General features: G+C 47.2%; 1 protein-coding gene across 28 annotated transcripts in view; it reads left to right on the forward strand.

Moving 5' to 3' along the window:
• Positions 1-6: 6 nt before the first annotated feature.
• TET1 (tet methylcytosine dioxygenase 1) overlaps positions 7-21,110 on the forward strand; it is a 74,983-nt gene continuing 53,879 nt past the window's right edge. For 13 of the 28 annotated variants that reach the window (XR_014948528.1, XR_001556030.3, XR_014948529.1 and 10 more), the window contains exons 1-3: positions 6,490-6,661; positions 13,704-15,743; positions 20,377-20,427. Coding sequence is in view for 17 of the 28 variants with exons in the window: in XM_015866316.3 (XP_015721802.2) it covers positions 13,827-15,743; positions 20,377-20,427 (1,968 nt within the window). In the remaining 11 variants the exon portion in view is untranslated. Of the gene's footprint in view, positions 622-1,892; positions 1,977-6,489; positions 6,662-6,731; positions 6,862-10,726; positions 11,747-12,887; positions 12,907-13,703; positions 15,744-16,439; positions 16,523-20,091; positions 20,288-20,376; positions 20,428-20,658; positions 20,921-21,110 lie in introns of those variants that run through there. The other 15 variants (XM_085554086.1, XM_085554083.1, XM_085554089.1 and 12 more) reach the window with 11 other exon arrangements.

Here is a 21,110-nt window from a genome sequence, read left to right on the forward strand (position 1 = left end):
CAGGAACCCACTCTGCGGCCGCGCCGAGCCACGGCCGGGCCGCCGGGCCGCGCTGCGGCGCCTGCAGATCGCGTCAGAGGCTGCGGGCGGCCCGCGGGAACCGCGCCTCGGAGCGGCCGCACCGTGAGGCTCGGGCACGTGGCGGGCGGTCTGTCGGCGGGTACGGGACCGACTCGCCCCGCAGCGCTGAGCTTTCCCCGGGACCTCGTACCCTGCGCGAGTGGAAACGTTCGGTGTCCGTGCGCGAGTTTCAGAACGCGTCAGAAAGGGAAGTGGGTGCTGCAACAACGAAAGCGGTCTGTTTCACAATCACGGTGATAAATACCAGTATCATCTCTGCAGATGTCAACATTTTTCTTGGCGATTTTTCTGGCTGCCCACAATGCCTTTGCTGAATACAACACGTGGGGCTTACCAAGAGATATTCACTTCACTTTATTTTCAAAAGCTGATGACAGAAGTTGGTCCTCAGGTGAGGACAGCGCACCTACACAGCACTGCACAGAAAGCCAACGCTGGCAGCTGCCGGTGCATCTTCTGATAAAGAAGCTCGTGCTTTTTGCCCCATCCTCATCGAGCCGAGTTTCAAGAGTTCAACGTGTCAAAATCCCTTTTTTAAAGGTCAGTCTTTCAATAAGAAGAAAACAGTAGATGCTTGCACAAGAAACTCATTCCCAAACAAATCTGCTGGAACATTTTTCTTTCTGCTTATGTCAAGTTGCATTCAACAGAAATTAGTATTTTTTTCCTTTAACAGGTTACATTCCTTAAAAATTAAATTTGTTGAAGCCTTTGGAAAACTTTACTTTGTTCTGTTTGATCATTACTTATTTGGGGAGTGGCTGCTACAATGCGCATTTTTTCCCAGTCATAAAATTACTTAGCAAGGGTGTGCAAGGACTTCTCTTACTGGGAAAATGTGAAACGTGTTCTCAAACTCAGCCTTCTTACGCTGGTAATACACCAGGGAAACTCATCATTTTTGCTCAAGCTACCGTGTTTATTCTCTAATGTGAAAGCAACTATCCTATGGGTTAAGTAACCAGGTTTATAGCCACTGTCGGTATGGTTTTACCCCAGCCAACTTTTATTCTTCTGGGAATCTGCTCAGGAGAAGGTCTCACTGAGGCACAATCATAACACTTTGGCAGCCCCAACATTAAGCTTCATTTCTGCTATCTACAGTTTTCTCACAGAAGTGTTGCAACAGCACCAACATCTGAAAGTTTTCTTGAGTTTCACCAGTAGCAATAAAGATCTGGCAACTGCAAAAATGGCTGCTACTTTCAGCAGTGGTCTGGTATTTTGGAAGGATACTTTGTCAGACCTTGTGATTTATGGAAGCGTGCAATAATTCAGTGTTACTTGTTGTATGAGAAATTGGTAATTGCCGCCTGAACCTCTGATTAATCAGCTGAGGCAAGTATTGGGTCACCTGAGGGAGCACAGGTGAGAGTAATTTAGCTGTGCTCCCAGAAGGGGTGGAGCTTGACTCCACCTCCTCTAGACCTCATTTAAGGGCTGACCACTATTAAGGCAGCATCTCTTGGAGACTGCTCCCTGGTGGAGTTTGTCTCAGCATTTCCTACCAAAGGCCTCCTTATCAGTGAGATTTTTCTGTGTAAATAACCTTTTGAATATTTACTACCATTTTTGTGTTATTCCACCTTACGCTTGTCTGTATTAAGTGCTCTTGAATTCTGTTTTCTTGACCACCTACAACAGTATTTTTGTGTATATTCTCACTACTATTGTTTCATCTTTTTATCTCAGAGTGCTTACACACTTTCCGAAACATTTCTAGTGACTTGATTGTATGACCCATTCTTAAAAGTTACCAGCATATTTAATGTCACTCAGGTTTCACTTATATCTACTGTCATTCTTCCCAGACAGACTGATGGTATAACAGGGGAAGACATCAATGTGAGGATACTCAAGAGCACAGCTTCAAACTGGAAGAAAAATTCAAGTTGGTGGGTAGCTTTATTTATAAGAGTGATTTGTTTATTATTTGTTTTTTCATCGGTGTTGAAGATGCTTATTTTTATAACCATGTTTAAAACGTATATCAGTTTAAGTTAGCTATGAAGACTGAAGTTAGGTAAGCTACTGTGATGGCAGTTGTTTCTGATAAGAATGCTTTAGATGCCATATCTCTAGGCCCTAGGGAAGTACTTTTTTCTACTTTATACTTGCTTTTCGTCTTTACTGGTAATTGATACAAACTGGCTTCTTGCTGGCTGTTCACTTGCTTCAGATCACACCCAAAACCACCACCAGTCAAAAACTTCTTCCACACAAGCCTTGACAGTTTGAGGACTTTTTTTTCCTCCTTCTTTAAAAGTAAAACTTGCAGACTGAAAATGACTGAGCAATTCTCAATAACTTGCAACTGTGGTGCCTTGATCTTCTTGGTAATCAGTAAATAAGGCAACGCTGCTTCCTAAGATGGAGTGAGCCAAAAAGCAAAGGTGACCACAGCACAGGCTGATCCTTGCTGACAAGGTGCAGTCCTGCAGCAGAACATGCTGAGCTGGGTGCTGGGAAACAGCTCCATCAGTAGCCACAGCAGATGGACTGAGCAAATCCAGGGTTCACTCACAGGGCAAATCAGGAACAGCAGGAGATAAGAACTGATAAGTCTGAAGTTCATCCAGCGGCAAGGATCTAAGAGGAAACAATACCAGAGCCAAAAGATGAAGCCAGCACAGTTACAGCGTAGCTCAAAAAAAGGAAGAAGTGTTGGGCCCTGGGACTGGGTTGTGAGGTAGAGGCCATGGGTGTGGCTCATCAGGGCCATTAAGACCTGTTGGTGCAAACAGGATCATAATAGTCTCTACCTTTGTCAGTGAGGTCTTTAAGGAGCAGAAATATTTAACTATTCAGTCAAGGAGTTGCCAAATACAGCAGTGTCAAGTTTCTCAAGATGAATTGGCAGGTGTCATTCTTTCATGTGTGGGGAGGAGATGTGCACTTCATGTGCTCTGGAACCAATTAATAGGACTTACTGCACAAATGACTTGAAGGACCTATAAGCATCAGGCCGGTGCACAAAATGTTAGCTGCTCTCTTCATAGACATGGTGCTGACTGCCAGACTGCATTTGTTGGCTAGGCACAGCAGTTATTCTGTTCTCATACACTGGACTTATACAAGGTCTTTGTCATGGTCCCTTACTACATTCTTATCTCTGGGTTTGAGGCCCAAGATTTCACAAGGAAAGTGAAAATAGGGGCAAGTTACTTTCCCAGTGAGGGCACTCCATCTGGCTTACAGCCTGCTCTCAAGTTGTTTTGAAGGGAACATGGCATGCTGGGGCCATAGCTGGAAGACTTGTTCGCTGTGCTATGTGTCATCTATCAGCTGCAGGGCAAGAATATCCAATCAAAAATATTAAGATTAGATTCAATGGATCTGAATAAAAGTGAGGCAGAAGAGGAAATGGTAGTCTTAAAAAATAGTATTAACACTTAAACTATCTGTATTCAGCATGCTTCCAGATGTTAACTTACTTCCAGTGCCTATCTCACAGGTAGATACTATCTACAGAACTGAGGCCAAGAAAGACTAAATGAGGAAGTCATTGGCAAAACCACAATTAGAATTCAAGAGTTTCTGCATTAAACACATGCTATTCAAGACTTCTCTTTCAGATACTGCCAACTGACAGTTCTGCAGGTGATTTATCTGTATTGCGGATACAAAGACATTAGAAGTGGTTGGCTTGTGCTCAGCTGGGCTTGCAGGCACAGCACCACATCAGTGCAGCATACAGCTTCCAGGGACATGTCTGGTCAGCAGGCAGGACAACTGCCTTCTTGCACCACAAAGCCAATAAATGTGAGAAAGGATTTGCAAGGTAGATGCTTTAATCTATGTTTTGTAATAGAACAAGGAACCAGTTCTTATGTCTCAGCATAATATTTCCATTGTAATCATTTGGCCCCAAAAGCAAATATAGACATAGAAAGATCCAATCTTTCCCTTACAGAACAGCTTAGATGTCTTTGTTCCTAGTGCTTTTGGTTTGTGAAAGGCTTAACTCAGGTTTGGCATCAGGCACTTTCTCACTGGACTGATAGCAGATGATCGGAGATCTGATCTAGATGACTCCACAGGAATAATGATTTAGGGCCAACGTTCCTGAGAAGTTCTGCTTTCAGTGTCAGCTCACTAACAGGCCTTCATGGCCCTGGTCAGCTGTGTTTGGGGTCTCTGCACATATGCTCTGTTTGTGGACACAGGACTTCTATTTAAGCTCGTACTCTGTCCAGTATTCACTTAGATTATGTCACATGTTGTTTTCCCACTGGGTCCCTAGATCTGATTATAACCTGCCGGCTGACTTCTTGGTTTGACCTCAGATCTGTCTCATCACCTGGAATTTCAGTGTCCATCAGGACTCCTGGGTTTACCTGCTATCCTCAGACTGATCCCGTTTCCCTTGTGTGGGTACAGCAGGACCAGGCACTGGCCAATGTGGTCCTTGCCCTGCTGGTTGTGTGGCTGTGCTCGGCTCCCTGCTCCTCAAGGAGCAGCTGCTCTGTGTGGCTCCCTGATGCTCAGTGCAGATTTCTTGTGCTAAAGATGACAGCAATGTGCAGTTACTGAAGGTATGCACGTTTTATTCTTTAATACTTCAATGTCCAGTTGTATCTGTTCCACAGGTATCACTCTGATATTTCTTTGGATAAATGCACAGATATGTAAGTCCTGTGTTAGGCTGAAAGTCTGCTTGTGGCAGTCAGCAACAATCTCTGGAAGAAAGCTGTCAGAGATACAGGGCTGTTATCTAAAGATACTCCTCTACCTTCCAGTAGTGTATAGCTAAAGCAGCCCTCTTTCATTAAATAGATCTTGATTCAACATTTTCCCATTACTGTTTTCTTGGATAAAAATTTAGCATCTGTAATGTTGTGTAGCAGTGAGTTCTATGGTTTAACAGTGCACTCTATGGAAAGTAGATGTTTGCTATACTGATATTTGATAAACTGACTCGATATCCTGCGCTTCAGCGAAACAGAGATCACTCTGTTAACACTTTCCATGCTGCTCTTGTTTATATATTGTATTGCTTGACATTTAACCTTGGAGAGTTTCATCGTTCCTTACACTTCTGGTGCCCTTATCACCTCTGTGCCTTTTCAGGTTGTACTTTGCCCCTCTTAAGCTATGTAGATGAGAACTACACAATATATTCGATAGCAATGTTCCCTGTTTTTTTTTTTCTCTCCTCCTTTTTCTAGTGATTCTTGACACTACTGAGCACACCAAATTGTTTTGCAGAGCTGCCTGTAATGGAACCAGGATCTCTATTTTGAATGGAAGTGGCTAATTCAGAGGCCTTGGTTTCCATCTTTTCCCCACGTGCTTCACTTTGCACCAGGCAAATGCTTGAAATTCAGGTGTATGGGGTTCACTTGAGTATATCTGAAGTGTCTTCAAGCTTGGCTAAGGTTCCCCAATGGTATTGCATTTTGACTGCGAGGAAAGGAAGGGAGCAGAGCAGAGGATGAAGTGAGGGAGGCGATGGGTAGCACTGACACTGAGCCGCTGCCCACAGGAGCTGGCGGTGACAATAAGCTGCGTGTATCTATGCTGCTGCCTCTTCTTTCTAGTGTGCAAATGAAAACAGCTCACAAAATGCGAGTGTTTAGAACAGCCTTGTAGGAATGGAGCGGGGCAGAGCTGCTGCTCTCCTGCATAATGGAAAAGCCTCCCTGCGGACTCGCATCTGAATGGCTCGCTTCGCATTTTAAGTGCTTTATAGTAAGCAGCAAGGGATTTAATGATGACACATAAAAACCCCGAGCTGCTCGGGTGTATTGTTTCATAGATCTATTTCCAACATCTGTTCTCTGAAGGGACATCCGAGCGGACAGCGGATTGGCGGCTGCTTTGCGCCCTGACAAAAGGCTGCCGTGATAACGACTGGGGAAGAGGACGAGTGGTCCAGCCTTGATATTAAAGCACACTGCTCACCCCTTCCCTCGGGAAAGGCGCGGCAAAAACCATGGGTGGCTGTGAATGGAAGGGGTGGAGGTGAGGAGAGCGGGGCACGGATTCCCCTCGCAAGAGGCCGGGGCGACCCAGCCGCGTTTCCCGCAGTTCGGTGCGCTGCCGCACGGCTCTCCGGCCGCCAGCGGAGGACGGAGCGCAGCTCCCTCATCCAGCCGAATCAACGACAAAAAATGGTGATTTCGGTGTCACCTCCTCGGCTGGAGACCTCCGGGATGAACGGAGCACCCGGCCCTTCCACTACCCGCGGGCCCGCTCCTTCTTCACCTCTCCTGGGGCGGCAGGAGCGCAGGATCCGTTCCCCCGGCCCGCAGCCCGCTCCGGGGTGTGCGGCGCTGCCGCCCGCTGCCCAGGGGCGGGAGGGGAATCCGGCTCCTGCCGCGGGGATCCAGAGCGCGTTTTGCCGCCTGCCGGGAGGGCTCGGTGCGGCGAGCGCCCCGCCGTGCCGCCCCCTCCCCGCTCCCTCCCGGAGGGTCCGGCCAGGGGCGACGCCGAGAGCACGTTTCGCGGCCCGGCGCCACCGAGGCTCCGTCTGCCGCGCTGTGCTCACCGCGCTATGGGGACGGGCGGCGAGGCGTAAGCATGACCCGCGCCGAGCCCAGCCCAGCCATGCCCGCGTCGCCCCTTCCTGTTAGCTGCGGTACGTACGTGGGACGGCGCGTTGCTTTCTCCTTCTCCCCCCACCCCCCTCCACTTTTTATTCTTTGCCCCGCTCCCTTCTCGCCCGGCCCAGCGTGGAACCGAGGCGGGGAGGGGAGGCTGCTGCCGGCCTGCGGGGAGGACGGGTCCGGTCTGCGCCGGAGCCTTCCTGGAAACGGAGGGACGGAGGGGGCGAGCGAGGTACCCAGCCCGGAGAGCCGGGACCCGCAGCCGCTCCCGCAAAGCGGCAGGGAGCGGGGACGCGCTGCGTTGTCCTTCTCCGCGGGTGCCGCATCCCCCCGTCGAGCCCCGGGATACGGCGGGAGCGGCCCCAGCCTCGGCCCCTTTGTCTGCCCCCTGCAGCCCCGCTGCGGGCCGTGGGGCCACGAGGAGCCTCGGCGGGCCTGCCCCCGTCCCGTCCGGCCTCTGCACCCGCGGCGGGCGGCGGTGCCCGCGCAGAGCCACGCGTGGCCGGGGCGGTGCAGCCGCAGGGTCCGGTTCGTGCAGCAGCTGAGGAAACGAGCGCTTGCCAAGCTGGGTTGCTAGAGCGTGACCGAGCAGGATTACGGGGCGAAGGTGTCTCTTTAAATTTTAAAGGAGGAAGCTGTGAAAATAATTTTTAAAAATTAGCTGAGGAGCGGCTCTTCCATGCTGTGCTCGGTGCTCTTTTTAAGGCACTTTTGTGGAGAGGCAGAGAGCTCTTCCACGCAGTAATCACCTTGTTTTCATTAATGTCAGTCAACGCAAATTAAGCGTGGAGATGGAATCCAGAAAGCGTGGCGTTGGCCGTGGGGCTGGGCTGCAGCCCGGTGCCCGGCTGGGAGGAGGCGAGGCGCTGCCCCCGAGCGGCGCTCCCTGCGGCAGCGCAGGGCTGGGAGCGAGGTGGCTGCAGGCAGGAGGGGGCCAGGGGACAGCGGGCAGGGCCGGGCTGCACGCAGCAGGTAATCGGGGAGGAATTCGAGCACAGAGCAGCTCTCTGATATCAGGGACCTGTAGAAACTTCGCTGGGTAATAATTCCCAGCCCTCACTGATAGTATTTTATCGTGGCTGTTGTGCTATCCGTGGTTGCTGAAGCCGGTCTAAGCATTTCCATCCTACTTTCAGTTACTTACATTTCAAAACATCTTTCAGACAGAAAATTTCCAGGCTTAATCTTTGCCTGAAGGTTCTCCTCCACCTCCCCCTTCTTTTAATTGAGTTTGAGATAAGATGATCCAGTTAGGGTTGTTTTTAAAGGTGAAACCTTCAAGGAAGGGAGTCAGATATTGTCAGAAAGAAAGGCGCTGTTCAGAGCATCAGAAAAGTATATTTAAAAGGGGAATATGATTAGCTTAGGGGTTTTTGCTTGCTATTATTATTGGTAAGTACCTGGAGCCGTGTGGTGGAAGGGTTTTGACTTGATGAGCCTCAAGAATTAACTCAATGTGTTTTACATTTTTGCATTTCTCCCCATTAAGGTCAGCGCTGGGCTGTGCAGAACAGGCTAAAGTGGAGGCACGCTCCTGCCTGGCTGGAAGGGGTGATGCTCTCACATGCGGCGCGAGCCTTCACAATGGGTTTCTGCTGCCAGTAGTTTGCTTGAGGTTTAATCTGGTTTTGTGGTTTAAGCGTGCATGATTCCTTGCAACTTTTTTTTTTTTTTTTTTTATTGTTCTAATAGAGCTTTCCCTAAACATGGAAGGCTTTTTTTTTTTTTTTTCCCTGTGGTGTTTTCCCCTGTTTCGCTCACTGAGTGTTTCAGAAGTTTATACTGAACTCATTACGCTGCAGTAATCTAGATACCCTCAGTTCCTGCAGAATTCAGTGAGCCGGGGTGCATGCTTCACAGCAGCCCTCTGCTTCCCCTGCACTGGGGGAAGCAGGACTTGGGGGCAGTCCTGCTTAAGTCATGTGGCACCTACTGCCCCTAGAGCAGAGGTGGGGTTCTGAGGCCAGGAGGGACAAAAAGTAGGATGAAGTGAATGTCTTGGTTCACGACTTGCTGAACTTGTGCAGGAAAAGGGTTTTGCTTTCAAAATGCATCCTGCAGTGCCTGCCCCAGGTCTGCAGTTAAACTGCTGGAAAGTGTTGCCTTAACACTTTTGTGTGCGTGGATAAAATACATCCATTTCACTCAAGAGTGGCAATGATCCTGGAAAGCAAGGGGGCAGGTGTATGCACAGTAAAACTGAAAGCAGCTCCTGGAGGGTGTGTGAGGCTGCAGCCCTGTTTGAAGCAGTGTTTGTGCAGAAGGAGAGCTCCGGGAGGCTGCGTGGCGGTGAGCAGCAGGCAGGGCTGCACTGCCAAGGGAGAGCCTCTGCGAGAGCGTGTGTGAAGTAGTTCCTGGTCCTGAGTTTCGTTTTTATTTCTTAACTAAAACCAAATAGATACTCAAGGATTAAAGAAGGGGGAGGGAAAATTAAAGCCGATTCCCTCCTCTTAACCCATTTCCCTTCTTTTCATATACAAAGTGTTGTACAGAACAGTCAGTAGGTGCAGAGAAAAGAGCAAGATTGAAAAGTGGGCTGACTTCAGAACAGCTGGTAAGAACATGCAGATGATATGATGTGGTTCCAAGAGGGCTGAAAAAAGATTTTGTGTGTTGCATAGGGTCAGCTTTTCTAGTTTCTGTCTTCCAGTGTCTATTTTGTCTTCCTTTTAGAACACTTGCTGCTGGTAATGAGATGCTTCTCCATTCAAAATTGTAGATAAGAGGTTGTATGACAACTTGTAAGTCAAATGGTGACCCCTATTGCTTGGGACCTGTGCATTGTTATTTAAAATGGTTCTTATGAAAGTTTCTAGGTTTTGTTCCCCCACCAGGCTAATCCCAAGTGACTTTTAAAAAGACATTTAAACACTGAAACAAAGTGCATTAGATTGGTTCGTTCTGGCTGTAGTGAAACCAGGCTCAGCTAGTCCAAGCTGCCTGATATTTCTCATACAGCTGTGCTTCTTTTAAGGGTCACTTACTTTTTTTATGATGTCAGATAAAGGCTGCCACCATTTTATGAAAACACACCTTTTAAGTTTTCCATCTAGTTCTGAAACAGAATCTTAATGAACACTACTTTGAAATGGAAAATTCTCTTTATTATTATGTGCAAAGAAAATGAAAGAGAAGCATTTAAGAAGAAGATTTTATTCTTTTTCCTAGAGGCATTCCATAGGGTTAAATCTCCCCATTGCCTTGTAGGCAAGATTCTTATTATAATTGTCTGGAATTTTGACCTGGTTGGGACTAAAAGCTTTAGCCCTTGATTAGCTTTTTAGCAGTATTTGCTGAGGATTATAGCAGTCAGTGGGATTGCTCCAGACTTATTACTGGGAGCAAAACTTAAGATAGTGGCCCTACAGCCAGCTTTTGTTTTTGCACATGAATTAGAAGTCAAGTCACAAGCAGCTTCAGGATGCACTGCTGCTGGCTGGGGCTGTTCCCTGCAAACCCTCCTGTACTGATTACCCACTTTATAGGGACGCCTGTCCTCTGTCAGGAAGGGACTTGTGGGGGGATGGGTCCTGTCTGACTCAGGATTCAGAAGAGACAAATGAAGTCAGTTTTTCTCTCCAGGATGATGAATACTAACAAGTTATTGCATTAAACCATTAGATTTGTATTTGATAATCCTGGAAGCTGACGGAGGTGTTTTGGTAGTAGGATTTCTTGCTTTGAAATGTGACATGTGCTGTAGCTATTAGTTGTCCTTAAGAAGTGACATGAGGCAATTTGCAACTGCTGCAGGCATCAACACAGCGTCATTGCCAGCCCTTTACATGGAAGGAAGGTAAAATATTCCATAGTGCTGCAGAAAACAAATCTTGAGTACTGAGCTTGTAGCTACCTAATATTTTGACCCTAGATGTGGCAAAGTAAACGTAACAGCAACAACATGAATTTAGTTTTACTAGAAACTTTGTTTCTTCTTCTGTCGTTGTTGTTATTTTGTTTATTTAAATTAATTGACTTCTTATTTTTTTTTAATGTACCAATTGTGGTTATTGTGGCAGAGCAGTGCTCAGCAGGAGTATGGGAGTTTCTTTAAGGGGAAGTAAAGCCCTGGTGCTGACAGGCATTTCTCCCAACAGGCTACGATCATCTTGGAGGTCAGGTGCTCTGTTCCAGGTGGATAAAACTGAAGTTCAGTACTATAATAAAAGCAGAAAAGATCGATGTCCTTTAGGGAGCTACTGCCCAGGTGTCTTCTAAAGAAAAATTCTTTCCGGCAACAAAATTGAAACAAAATGGATAAAGCTGCTGCTGTTTTCCATATGTCCCTGTCCGTTTGTCTCTGACAAGTGCTAACAACAGCCTTTCCCATCACAGTGCTACCACAGGATTATATATATATATTCCTTCCAGACTGGTGTGGAGTATTTTTATTTCTTTGTTGTTTCATTTTTGTTAAAAACCAAGCAGGATGATGTTGCTTCTTCAGTCTTTGAAGCACCCGTGTTGAAATCTCTAAATGCAGGTAAAGACATATCACATAATCATGATTCCAAAGAAAAGTTTTACAAGATTGTTATAAATGAAGCTTCTGATTGGCGATTCTGCAAATTATGCTTCCCAAGTTTCTATAACAGCAGTGCCAAATGTTTATGTAGAAAAGTAGCATGAGCAAAGCATTAAGCACATCCAGTATCTTCAAAAATCCAGTCACTGTTTCCATTCTTGGTCTCCTGTTTTCTCTCACCCTTCTACTTCTGTTTCAGAGCTGATAAAGAGAAAAGGCTTTATCTCCTCTCTTCTGCTCCCCTCCCGATTCACACATTTCCATGCTGCATGGCCCTTATTTGCTTTCTTCCTTGCTCTCCTGTCCATAGTCTCTGAAAGTGGCTCGCATTTCCTCTCCTACCACTGTTATGTAGCACCAGGCACTAATGGCTACCAATGGGCTGTCTGCTGCTTGTTTGCAGCTGGCTTTGCAGCCCTCCAGGCTGTCCTTTGGAGCCTGGTTTCATCAAAACCACAAGAAAGTGGGCAGCCCTTTGCAGACTGCCAGCAACTGTTTCATGGACCTGTTAATGTGCTGCTGATTTGATGCTCAGTTTGTGGAGTGACTGGTTATGGCCATATCCCTCTTCCTCCGTTCCATTCAGAAAAGGGTAAGGGAAGGAAAGCACTCAAATTACTTTAACTTCAAGCCTGTATTTAGTGTATTTCAGTGTCCAACCCAACTTCTGTGGAGCACCTCTGTGGGAGCTGTTAAGGTCTTTTGGCGATGGCCTTTGAAACATTACCTGCAACTACAGATGGCTATACATGTGTATTTAGTCTGTCTGGGTCAGGTCTTCTCCTGCAGTGCTATTAGCTTGTTTGATGTGAGAGGTTAGCTTTGTCTTCTGATGTGACCTTAGAAGTGCGTTGAGCCTTGTGCTGTACTGCAATGCTGACTCCAAAGTGATGTTTGAGTGCATGGAAAAAGTGCTGCCTCAGTAATGTTAGTTTGATATGCTCCTGCAAGATGCAGATAAGATACAGAATGATCACAGCATGTTTACATAGACACGTGATATATGTGATTTACGTTTTGTATTGCACAGGATCATTCAGCTTACTGCTGAACAGATGGGCTGGGCTTCAAAGAGCTTTAAATAAGCTGCTCTGAAGAGAGCAGGGAGGGTAGTTACTGTTGGGTTTTTCAAGTATTGTGACTGCAGCCTGTTGATGGCTGTGATGGAGTTAGAGATGAGTTTGCTGCCAGCAAGCTGGTGAGGAGCAGTGGGGGCTGGTAGTCCTGTGCAGCAGCCATGCATGGTGGATATACTACACCCTTTGGGTTTAGATGGGTTCTTGTAGAGCCTGCCCTTTGCAAGCCCCACACCATTGTTTGCCCAACACAAGCTGAACCTGGGCACTGTGATAATGTTATAAGTTTCTGAGGTGCTAGGAAGGCTGGACTGCATCAGCAGGGCTCTGCCCTCCTTTGCTGGAGCTCAGATTGGGCTGTGGGTAAGCCCAGCCTTGGTGACATCACCCTGCTGGCTTCAGCATGGGGTTGAGGTCATGATGAAGAGAGTGCTCTGTCTCTCTTGCCCTTTAAAGTGGTGGGGCTTGGACCCAGCAGCATCCTTCTTCCTTTTTTTTCTTCCTTTATGAGTTCCTTTTTTTTCTTTTTTTTCTTTTTTTTTTTTTTTTTCCTTTAGAGGAAGTATTTAACAGAATTTCTTTATATTAAAAACCAAGCAAACAAAGAAAAGCAACCCACCTTTCAGAAAATTGCTCTGGAGCCAGAAGAGTTTGTTGTATCTTCTGAGATGTGCAGGTTGTGTTTGGGAGTTTGGAGGGCTTTTTCATCACAGTCATATTTGAAGACAAAAGCTTAGGATAAATGTTATGGTGTTTTGTTGACAGCAAATATAGTAGTAGTCATGATCATGAAGCAGAGGGGATTTCTTGCATAATACATTTGGTATTGCTGGAAAGGACCAAGGCTTGCAACCTAGTACAGTGTGCTTGTACATGATCCTAGGAGATAACACTTGGAATGGCAATTCTTCCCTGATCCAGTTACCCCCATGAGTACAAATTAAATGTCTTTAGAGGCATATAGTTATTTCTACAATGGTAACCTGGATATATAACATGATAGGCAGCGTATGGATGAGATGCCCTTGCAGTGGTGTACTGGTGTAACACCAGTTAACTCAGCTTTGTTGTTGTTTTTTCCCAAATGACCATACAGTAGTAGCTTTATGCTCCACAGCGTGTCTGAAGATGCAAATTTTAGCTGTCCTTACCCAAGGGGAGGGATGGTTAACAAACCACCAGTAAGATTGTGAATGTCCAGACATCTTAAAATTGATGTAAAATGGTAAAAAAATGAATTGCTTCATGATCACTTGAACTTTGTTCACTTCTTTATTAGTTTTCTGGGCTTTTAGGCAAGCTTTCAATTTTGCAGTCTGTTAATACTTTCAAAGCCTTTGTGCTGATATAGCCTGATGTCTGATACTGGTGTTTTGAGTTCTACCTGTGTATTTTTAAATAGTCAGATGAATATACGTGCTTCTTTCATTAATTAAATTTCTATTAATGTTATTTTATCTTTTTCTGTTTCAGAGTTGACTCTGTATCGCTACAGAGAGCCGCAATGGGAGAGTGCAGTTTTCTGTTGAAAAATTCTCTCAAGAGCTCATGATTTTTTTCCATCTCTCCTCGTAACATTTCTACTACTCCGCAGACATGGCTCACCACGCAAGGCCTTCCAGATTAGCAAAAAAGGAAGAGATAGGCAAAAGAAAAACTAACCAGGGCAAAAAGAAATGTAGCCAAGTGAGAAAGAAAACCACAAAGACTTCCACAAAAGCTGTTAGTTCTGGAAAAGGCAAAAAGCCGGCACAAGAAAAAGATGTTAAGAAAAAGCAGCAAGAAAAGAAACCAATCATGAGCTCTTCAGGTAGATTTCTCAGGAGCAGTGTCACCAGAACCTTGTCTGGAACACCTTGGGTGAGTTTGGAGAAAGCTGACAATATCCTCTTTCATAGCCAGGAAGCTTTCAACATCAATGGTTTTACAATGTCTCTTCGAAACCGATCATTCTCCCGTAGATTTTCTCAAGCTCCAACAATTGCAAAACCCAGAAAAGCTGCAGCACAAAAAAAGCTTGAAACAAAGGAAAAACATGAACAAGATCTGGCTGTAGAAGAAGAAAAAAATGTTGAAGCATCCGAAAAAGTGTTGGAACAGAATTTAGCACAAGATGAATTAGCTTCTCTGTCTGTAGAGGATATTCCATGCAGTGTAAATGAAGAACCTGCTGCCACGTGTGCTGGTCAAGAAGAGGAGGGAGAAATACCTGAAATGAAGAACTCTGTTCCAAGCACCCAAGTAACGGATGACAGTACAGCAGTGTCAGAGGTGGTGTATGAGCACGGAGACCTGCCCCGTGAGCAGACACTCATTGATCTCAATGCAAGTAGTGCAGCTGAAGCATTTGTTGAAGATGCTGCATTGGTGCTTCTGTCTTCTGATTCCATAACCACCTCTGAATCAAACTCGAAGGTGTGTATAGAGACTCCCTTCCACCTGGTGCCTAACAGTAAACAACCTGACTCTGGTTTTATTGATACCTCAGACCCCAGTTCAGCCATGCTGTTGGAAGAGTTGGTCCCACTTGCTGAATCCCAGATTGAATCAGAGTCAGACTTGGTGCTAACTAGTGAAGAATACAACTCAAATCCTGCACCCATAGTTACCTCTGAGTTAAATTCAAAAGAATGTTTAGAAGATTTGAGCTCATTTGCAGAGTCCTGCTTAAAAGCAGATGGAGGTTTGGAGTCTGCAAATGAAGTCCTTGGTTCACATTCCAGCTCTGAAGCTGCCACTGGATCAAATTCACTTTCACATTTTGAAAGTGTAAGCTCGCTTGTGGAATCCAACATGAGACTAGTGGATTTTGTGCCCATTCACAAAGAGCTTGACCCATATTCAGATTTGAGCTGTACTGTAGAGAATGCAGAATCAGACTCAAAAAATGTATTTACAGTAAGCGAACCGGTTTCTGATACCTCTTTAGCCAATATTAAAGTGGAGGATATTGAACGGCTTGTTAAATGCATTGATGCAGAGACATTAATTTTGAATTCAGGCTATGTCCCCGCTTTATCTTCAGATACAGAAAAAAGAGCCGTCGATAAAATGTCCAGTGAGAGCTCCAGAAAATTCTCTGAAGGCTTTGTTTCAGAGTTGCCTTCAAGCACGGAAACCTCTGTTTTTGCCTTAGAAAAAGCCATAAATGCAGATTTGCCAGCTGACTCAAGACTGCAGCAGAATGATTATTCATCACAGCTGGAAAGTGTTGGAATAAGCTTGAATTTGATTCAGGACAACGTAAGCAACAGCACTCAAACAGTTGAGGCCTCAGGGCCATCCTCTCTCACAAATCCGGCCGGTGGTTACCCTTCTGCATATCCATCTCTGCTCCCTATGTTAGAGAAAAAGAAACGAAGGCGTTGTGGAGTCTGTGAGCCCTGTCTGCGGAAAACCAATTGTGAAGAATGCAGCTGTTGCAGGAAGCGCAAAACCAGTCACCGGATATGTAAAAAGAGAAAATGTGAAGAACTGAAAAAGCCACCGCCACCGATCACACTACCTCTTGAGGTAAGCCAGAAAGGTCTCAAGTTAAGTCATGATTTTAAGGATTGAGGTATGTCTGGAAACACTGCAGAGGGCCCTTGTTGTACAGATTATAGAGAATGTGGGGTTTCTGTTGTAGCTAGCAAGTTACATTGTGATTTTTCTCTTGCTATGCAGAGAAGGACAAATTAAAGTGAGCAACAGTTACTCTTGATCCTGCAGTGTTGATGCAAAAAAAAAAATGAGGGGCAAGCATGGCTTTAACTCTGTGTTCCATGTACTGGCTAAAGCAATTGAGGGCATGAAGAGGTGAGAAAGATTTAAGTACAAAATGTGAGGAGTGGGGAAATGAGGGTAGTCTTAGGATACCCTGAGATCTTAGGGAAAGGGCCTGTGTTTCAAAATAACTAAGAAGGTAAAAGGTAAAAGAAAGAAGGTTGCGTCCTCTTTCAAGTTAACGTGATTTGCTTGTGATTACACATTTGGTGGAAACAAATCAGTAAACTTTAGGATGGGGTTGTAGCTGCCTTTTTCCCCTTTCACATCTCTCTGCCTTTCTAATTGTCTGTTCTTCTGTTTCTTTCATTTCATTTTCCCTGCCTCTCTTATTTTGTATATCTTACCACATCTCCCCCACATATTCTCTTTCTGTTTCTTACTCATTTTTTCTGATCCATCAGCGTTTTATAACCCAGGTCATTACTTTTGGACCAAAGAGGAGGGGCAAAGACAGTCTGTATGCCCCTGTGATAGCAGCCCTGACCTTCTGAGAGATTTCAGTTCAAGATCAGGCTTTAAATCAGGTAAGTAGGGAACTGAACACAGATTTCCCACATCCCAGCTGAATTCCCTGACCTCTGAGCTGCAGAGTTAGCCTCTGCCTTCTCCTGAAGTTCATATAGTTGAATGGAGGCTGAGCCATGGAGAGGAAGCTGCTGTTTCAGTTGTTAGCCTGCTGGGATATTTGCTTTGGGATGTGGGAAACTTGAGTTCAAGTCTCTGCACCATTATGGCACTCTGTGCTCTCGGAGCAGTTCACACTGCAGGGAATGAATGCACCTGCAAAACATTTCTGAACACCAGCTTCATTAAAACAGTGTGTCCTTACAGCAGGTAGGAATCCCAGTTTGCTGTGGAGCTCTCAGGACACCTTCTGTTTGCAGCCCTCTGTCCGGTACTTGCTAAGGTCTGCAGATGTGCCTGTTCTGTTTTCACAGTATGCGGGCAAAGAGAAGAGTCCCATAGCAGTGAGGGGTTATGGTATGTGTATATGCTTTGTGCAGGAAATGTATTTTAAAGTAAAATGCCTAGGGAAGTAGCTTTAAATAGGTGGGCTTAGAGTTCATTAAAAACCCTTGATGTCTCAACTGCTCATAGAGAGCAAAGTGAGGGAAGGGACAACTAACACGTGACTTGAAAACATACAATTAAACAATAAAGATGGTAGAGGCTGATGCTGACTTCTTGCAGCGAGACTGTAGCAACATTAAACCATTCTGTATGTTTAGCCAATGGAGCTAAAGAGGCTTGTGGAAGAGAACTGATGGAACTGAGGTAGGAAGTGATTGAAAAGCCGTGATTTAGAAAAGGTTTTGGCAGGGTCAATGAAAGGAAGCACTCCAGCTTTTCTGTCAACCTTTGTTTTCCAGGCTAAACGTACTTCTTTTATTGTTGCTCAGCCTGACCTTCTCCTTGCAGATTTGCTTTGCCCCTTCACCTCTTTCTTCTTTGGGCATTCCTTCTTCTTTCTTTACAAGGAATTTCTTGTTTATATTCCTTTGGCAGCTTATTTCTCGTGTGCTTTTGTTTTATTGAATTGGTCACGTTTTGTTCAATGCATTTAGAGCTGCACCAGAGGCCTCTTTCATTTCTCGTTAAATTTTGTATGAACTTTGAATACTGCATAGAGGAAATGAAGTATTCCTGACATTTAACAACACGTCAGGTATTCTCTCATAAAAATGTATTTGAATGAAACCCGGTGCCTGTTCAGATGTTCATAGGAGCAAGTCTGGTCTCTCATGTTCTATAGAAGCACCGCTCAGAGGAAAATGAAAGAGGAAACTATTTCTGCAGTGTCTGTGTGTTGTGAGAAGGCTTTGAAAATATTGAGATACAGAGGGTGTTGCAGGGGGATGGGAAGCACTGTGCAGCAGCTATCCTTTAGATAAGGTTTCAGCACTCCAAAAGGGAATCCCGTTGTGTTTTCCCAGACCGAGATGGGGCTAAGATTACAGCAGTTGGGATTTCTGTGCCAGCGATGCCTCACAAATAGAGGGCAGCTGGGGAAAAAGTCTGTAGGTCTCTGTCCATGGTATAGAAAGGGAAAGAAGCAATTAAAGAGAAATTAGATTGGCTTCAGTACATTCCTCATTTGAGGAGCTGTGCGTCTCTGTCTCGTGTTGGTGGAATGTAAGCATTTTTTGGAGGTGATTCAGTGGGAGGAGGATGTAAGGGGATAGACGTTCTCTGCGTGAGCATAGTTTGAACATCGATGTTTTGCCTTAAAGGGAATGATTTCTTTTGACTTTAACTAAACAATGCAGAAGTCAGCAAAGTGGATGAGAGCTGTGTGTCGAGCGGCTCTAGGATAGCTGCTGCTGGGGTTCAAAGTCCCTGCACACTGCTTTAAAAGAGAAAAAGGCTCTTTAAAGAATAACATCCACATAAACCTTCAGTGATATGTTACCGTGTTCCCTTGTTGAATGTAATGGGTTTTTCAGGGATGCAGTGTGGGGAAGGCCTGGAATGGTAGTGCTGCTTCCCCAGGGGATTGATACTGCAGGGAGGCTGGCTTAGGTGTGGGGGGAGGAAATGCCCTGCAGGATGGAGGCAAAAGGGCTGTGTGTCACTGCTCTGTGGGGGAGCAGCCAGGTAAGTGAGGTGTCAGTAAGCATCGGAAAGGAGAGGAAAAAGGCTTCGTGCTGCATTATTGTCCCACTCTGGGTGAATAATGCAGGAATGCTCTGCACTGAAAAGAGCATTTTGACAAGTTCCACCTACACAGGAGTGTGGAAATTTTGCATTTTCTCTTGTCTCTGAGGCTGCTGCTTTCTGCAATAACACGGTAGTTGCTGGAAGCTGTTTTGAAGCTATTTTCTACCAAAAAGTCCATTTGATCTCAAGCAGTGGGCTGGCTTGCTGCTATTGCACCACCGTGCACACCTTGGCAGTCTGGATATGTTGCACATCAGGGCTCAGTAGGTTGCAAAAGCTCAGCATAGGGGGGCGGTGTGGGATTTGTATTGCCTTCTCCTGGGGAAGAAGCATTGGCAGCAGCCGGCATTGCCGAGGTGCCCACGATTCAGGGCTGCACTTGGGCTGGAGCCCTGACCCGCTGCCAGCTCCTGGGACTGTTTGCCTGCAGCTGGGTGACACTGATGGCCCCGGGGGGCTCCCGTGGGACCCGGCCTCACCGAGGTGCCCTGAGACGTGTCATTCAGCGGCTGTAATCTGAGCAACGGGGAAATACGGAACAACGGTCCGGCCTGTTTCCTTGTGGGTTTTTACGTGCTGCCCAAAGCCCAGGCGTATTTAAGGAGCGTGCTGCAATCAGGGGAGGCTGGGAGCTTTCCAGCAGCCGCTCTTCTGTCTTGAATGGGAAATGGTGATTTAATGGAGAGCCCCGCAGCTGCTCTGTCTGAGCCGAGCTGTTTGCGGAAAGCTCGGGGCCAACGTCACATTCTGCCTGAACCTTTCCGAGGGGAGCGAGCCGTGCTGGCCGGGGCGCGGTGCACCTGGGCTACGGGACCGAGAGCTCCGTTCTGCGTAGCCGCAGTTAGAGCCCAGCAGCGCTGCGGCGTCCCGGGGCCGTCCTGTCCTGCTGCGGGGCTGTGTCCTGCTGTGCCGGGCTGTCCTGCTGTGCGGGGCTGTGTCCTGCTGTGCGGGGCTGTCCTGTCCTGCTGCGGGGCTATGTCCTGTTGCGGGGCTGTGTCCTGCTGCGGGGCCCGCCGGCCGCTCCCCGCCCCTCCCTCACTGTCGGCCGCGTGCACGCGCGGCGCGGGGCCGTGTCCTCGCCTGACCCCTCGTGCCGCAGCGCGGGTGTGGGCCGCGCTCGGGCCCTCACGTTCCGCCGTGCACGAGCCGAGGCGGGAGCGCGCGGTGCCGGCTCCGTGCCCGCGCCGCGTGTTGCCGCTGGCCGCCCCGCACAGCGGCCCCTTTGTTCGCTCGGGGCCGGCGTGACGGCGCGTGGCGGCCGCAGGGGGGCGCTGCGGGGCCGCGGAGTCCCATTGGCCGGGCCGGACTTAAGCTTCGGGCGCGCGCGGCGCGGCCTCGCGAAGGGGTGGGGGGGGCGAGCGCCGCCGATCCACGCGCGGCTCGTGCCCGCGCCGCCGCGAGGGGAGGGAGGGAAAGGAGGGGAGGGGAGGGCTCCGCTGCGGCAGGAAGCAAGATGGCCGCCTGGTGGGCGCCGCCGTGAGGAATGCGGGGCACCAGCGAGCTCGGCTCCGGGGGGGCGGCGGGGCCTCTCCCCTCTGCCGTCTCCGGCGTCGCCGCGTGTCGGGGTGGCGGCGGGGGGGCCGCGTAGAGCCGCCGGCGGCCCGTGGAGGTGCCGCACGTGAAGCACTCGGGTATTAGAGAAATATTGCGGTTCGATAATAAAACTGGAGGCGTCTGCCTTTGTGACCACCGCTTATTCTGCGATTTGATGTTTTTTTAGGTTCTAACTGAAAACAAAAGACCTCAGAGGAGGAAGCAAAGAGTTTTTAAGGTAACCGATGATTGCTTTAATATTTCTCCCTCACGTTAAGCGCCGTTTCTTGTCACGTTTAACAGGAGATCGAGGGTTGCGCGCTGGGACGCGGCTCTTTCAGCCCTTCAGATGAGCTAATTTTAACGGCACAGAACATGTTCTCTTCTTTTGCCTCTCCCTGTCCCCCCTTCCCCCTTCCCCCATCCCAGCATGTTGTGTATATACACACCGGAGCCTCTATGCGGGGCGCTGCGGCCGGGACGTTCGCTTCCCATTGTGCTGGGAGCCGCTTCACCCTCCGTGTTCCTTCCCCACTCTCAGAAGTAGCAGCTGAATGCTGGGGGTGTCGAGCAGGGCGAGAAGTCGTTGCTATCACGTAAACTAAATTAACGGCATAGGAAGCTTCACGCTTCAATTACAGCGGTTTTGATTTCCTTTTTTCTTTAAACTTTAGAACACCTCAAGTGAAACTGAAAATTCTATAAACTTACAGGGGCCCTCGGTTCACGTGGTAAGGCTTCAGCAGGGCTCTTAAGATGGCTATCTTGCATAGTAACAAAAGATTGGTGCTTCAACTCAACTGTTTCAGCTTGTAATACAAGTTTGCTACATTTGTGTCTAACTGGTAGCAGATTCATACTGCTTTTTTTTCAGTTTGCATTTGTTTTGTATGGAAATAGGTTCTTAATTCTGTTCTTTCA

This window comes from Coturnix japonica, chromosome 8 (genome assembly GCF_054131305.1).
Source record: "Coturnix japonica strain WE chromosome 8, WE-NBRP24, whole genome shotgun sequence".
Classification (NCBI taxonomy): Eukaryota; Metazoa; Chordata; class Aves; order Galliformes; family Phasianidae; genus Coturnix; species Coturnix japonica.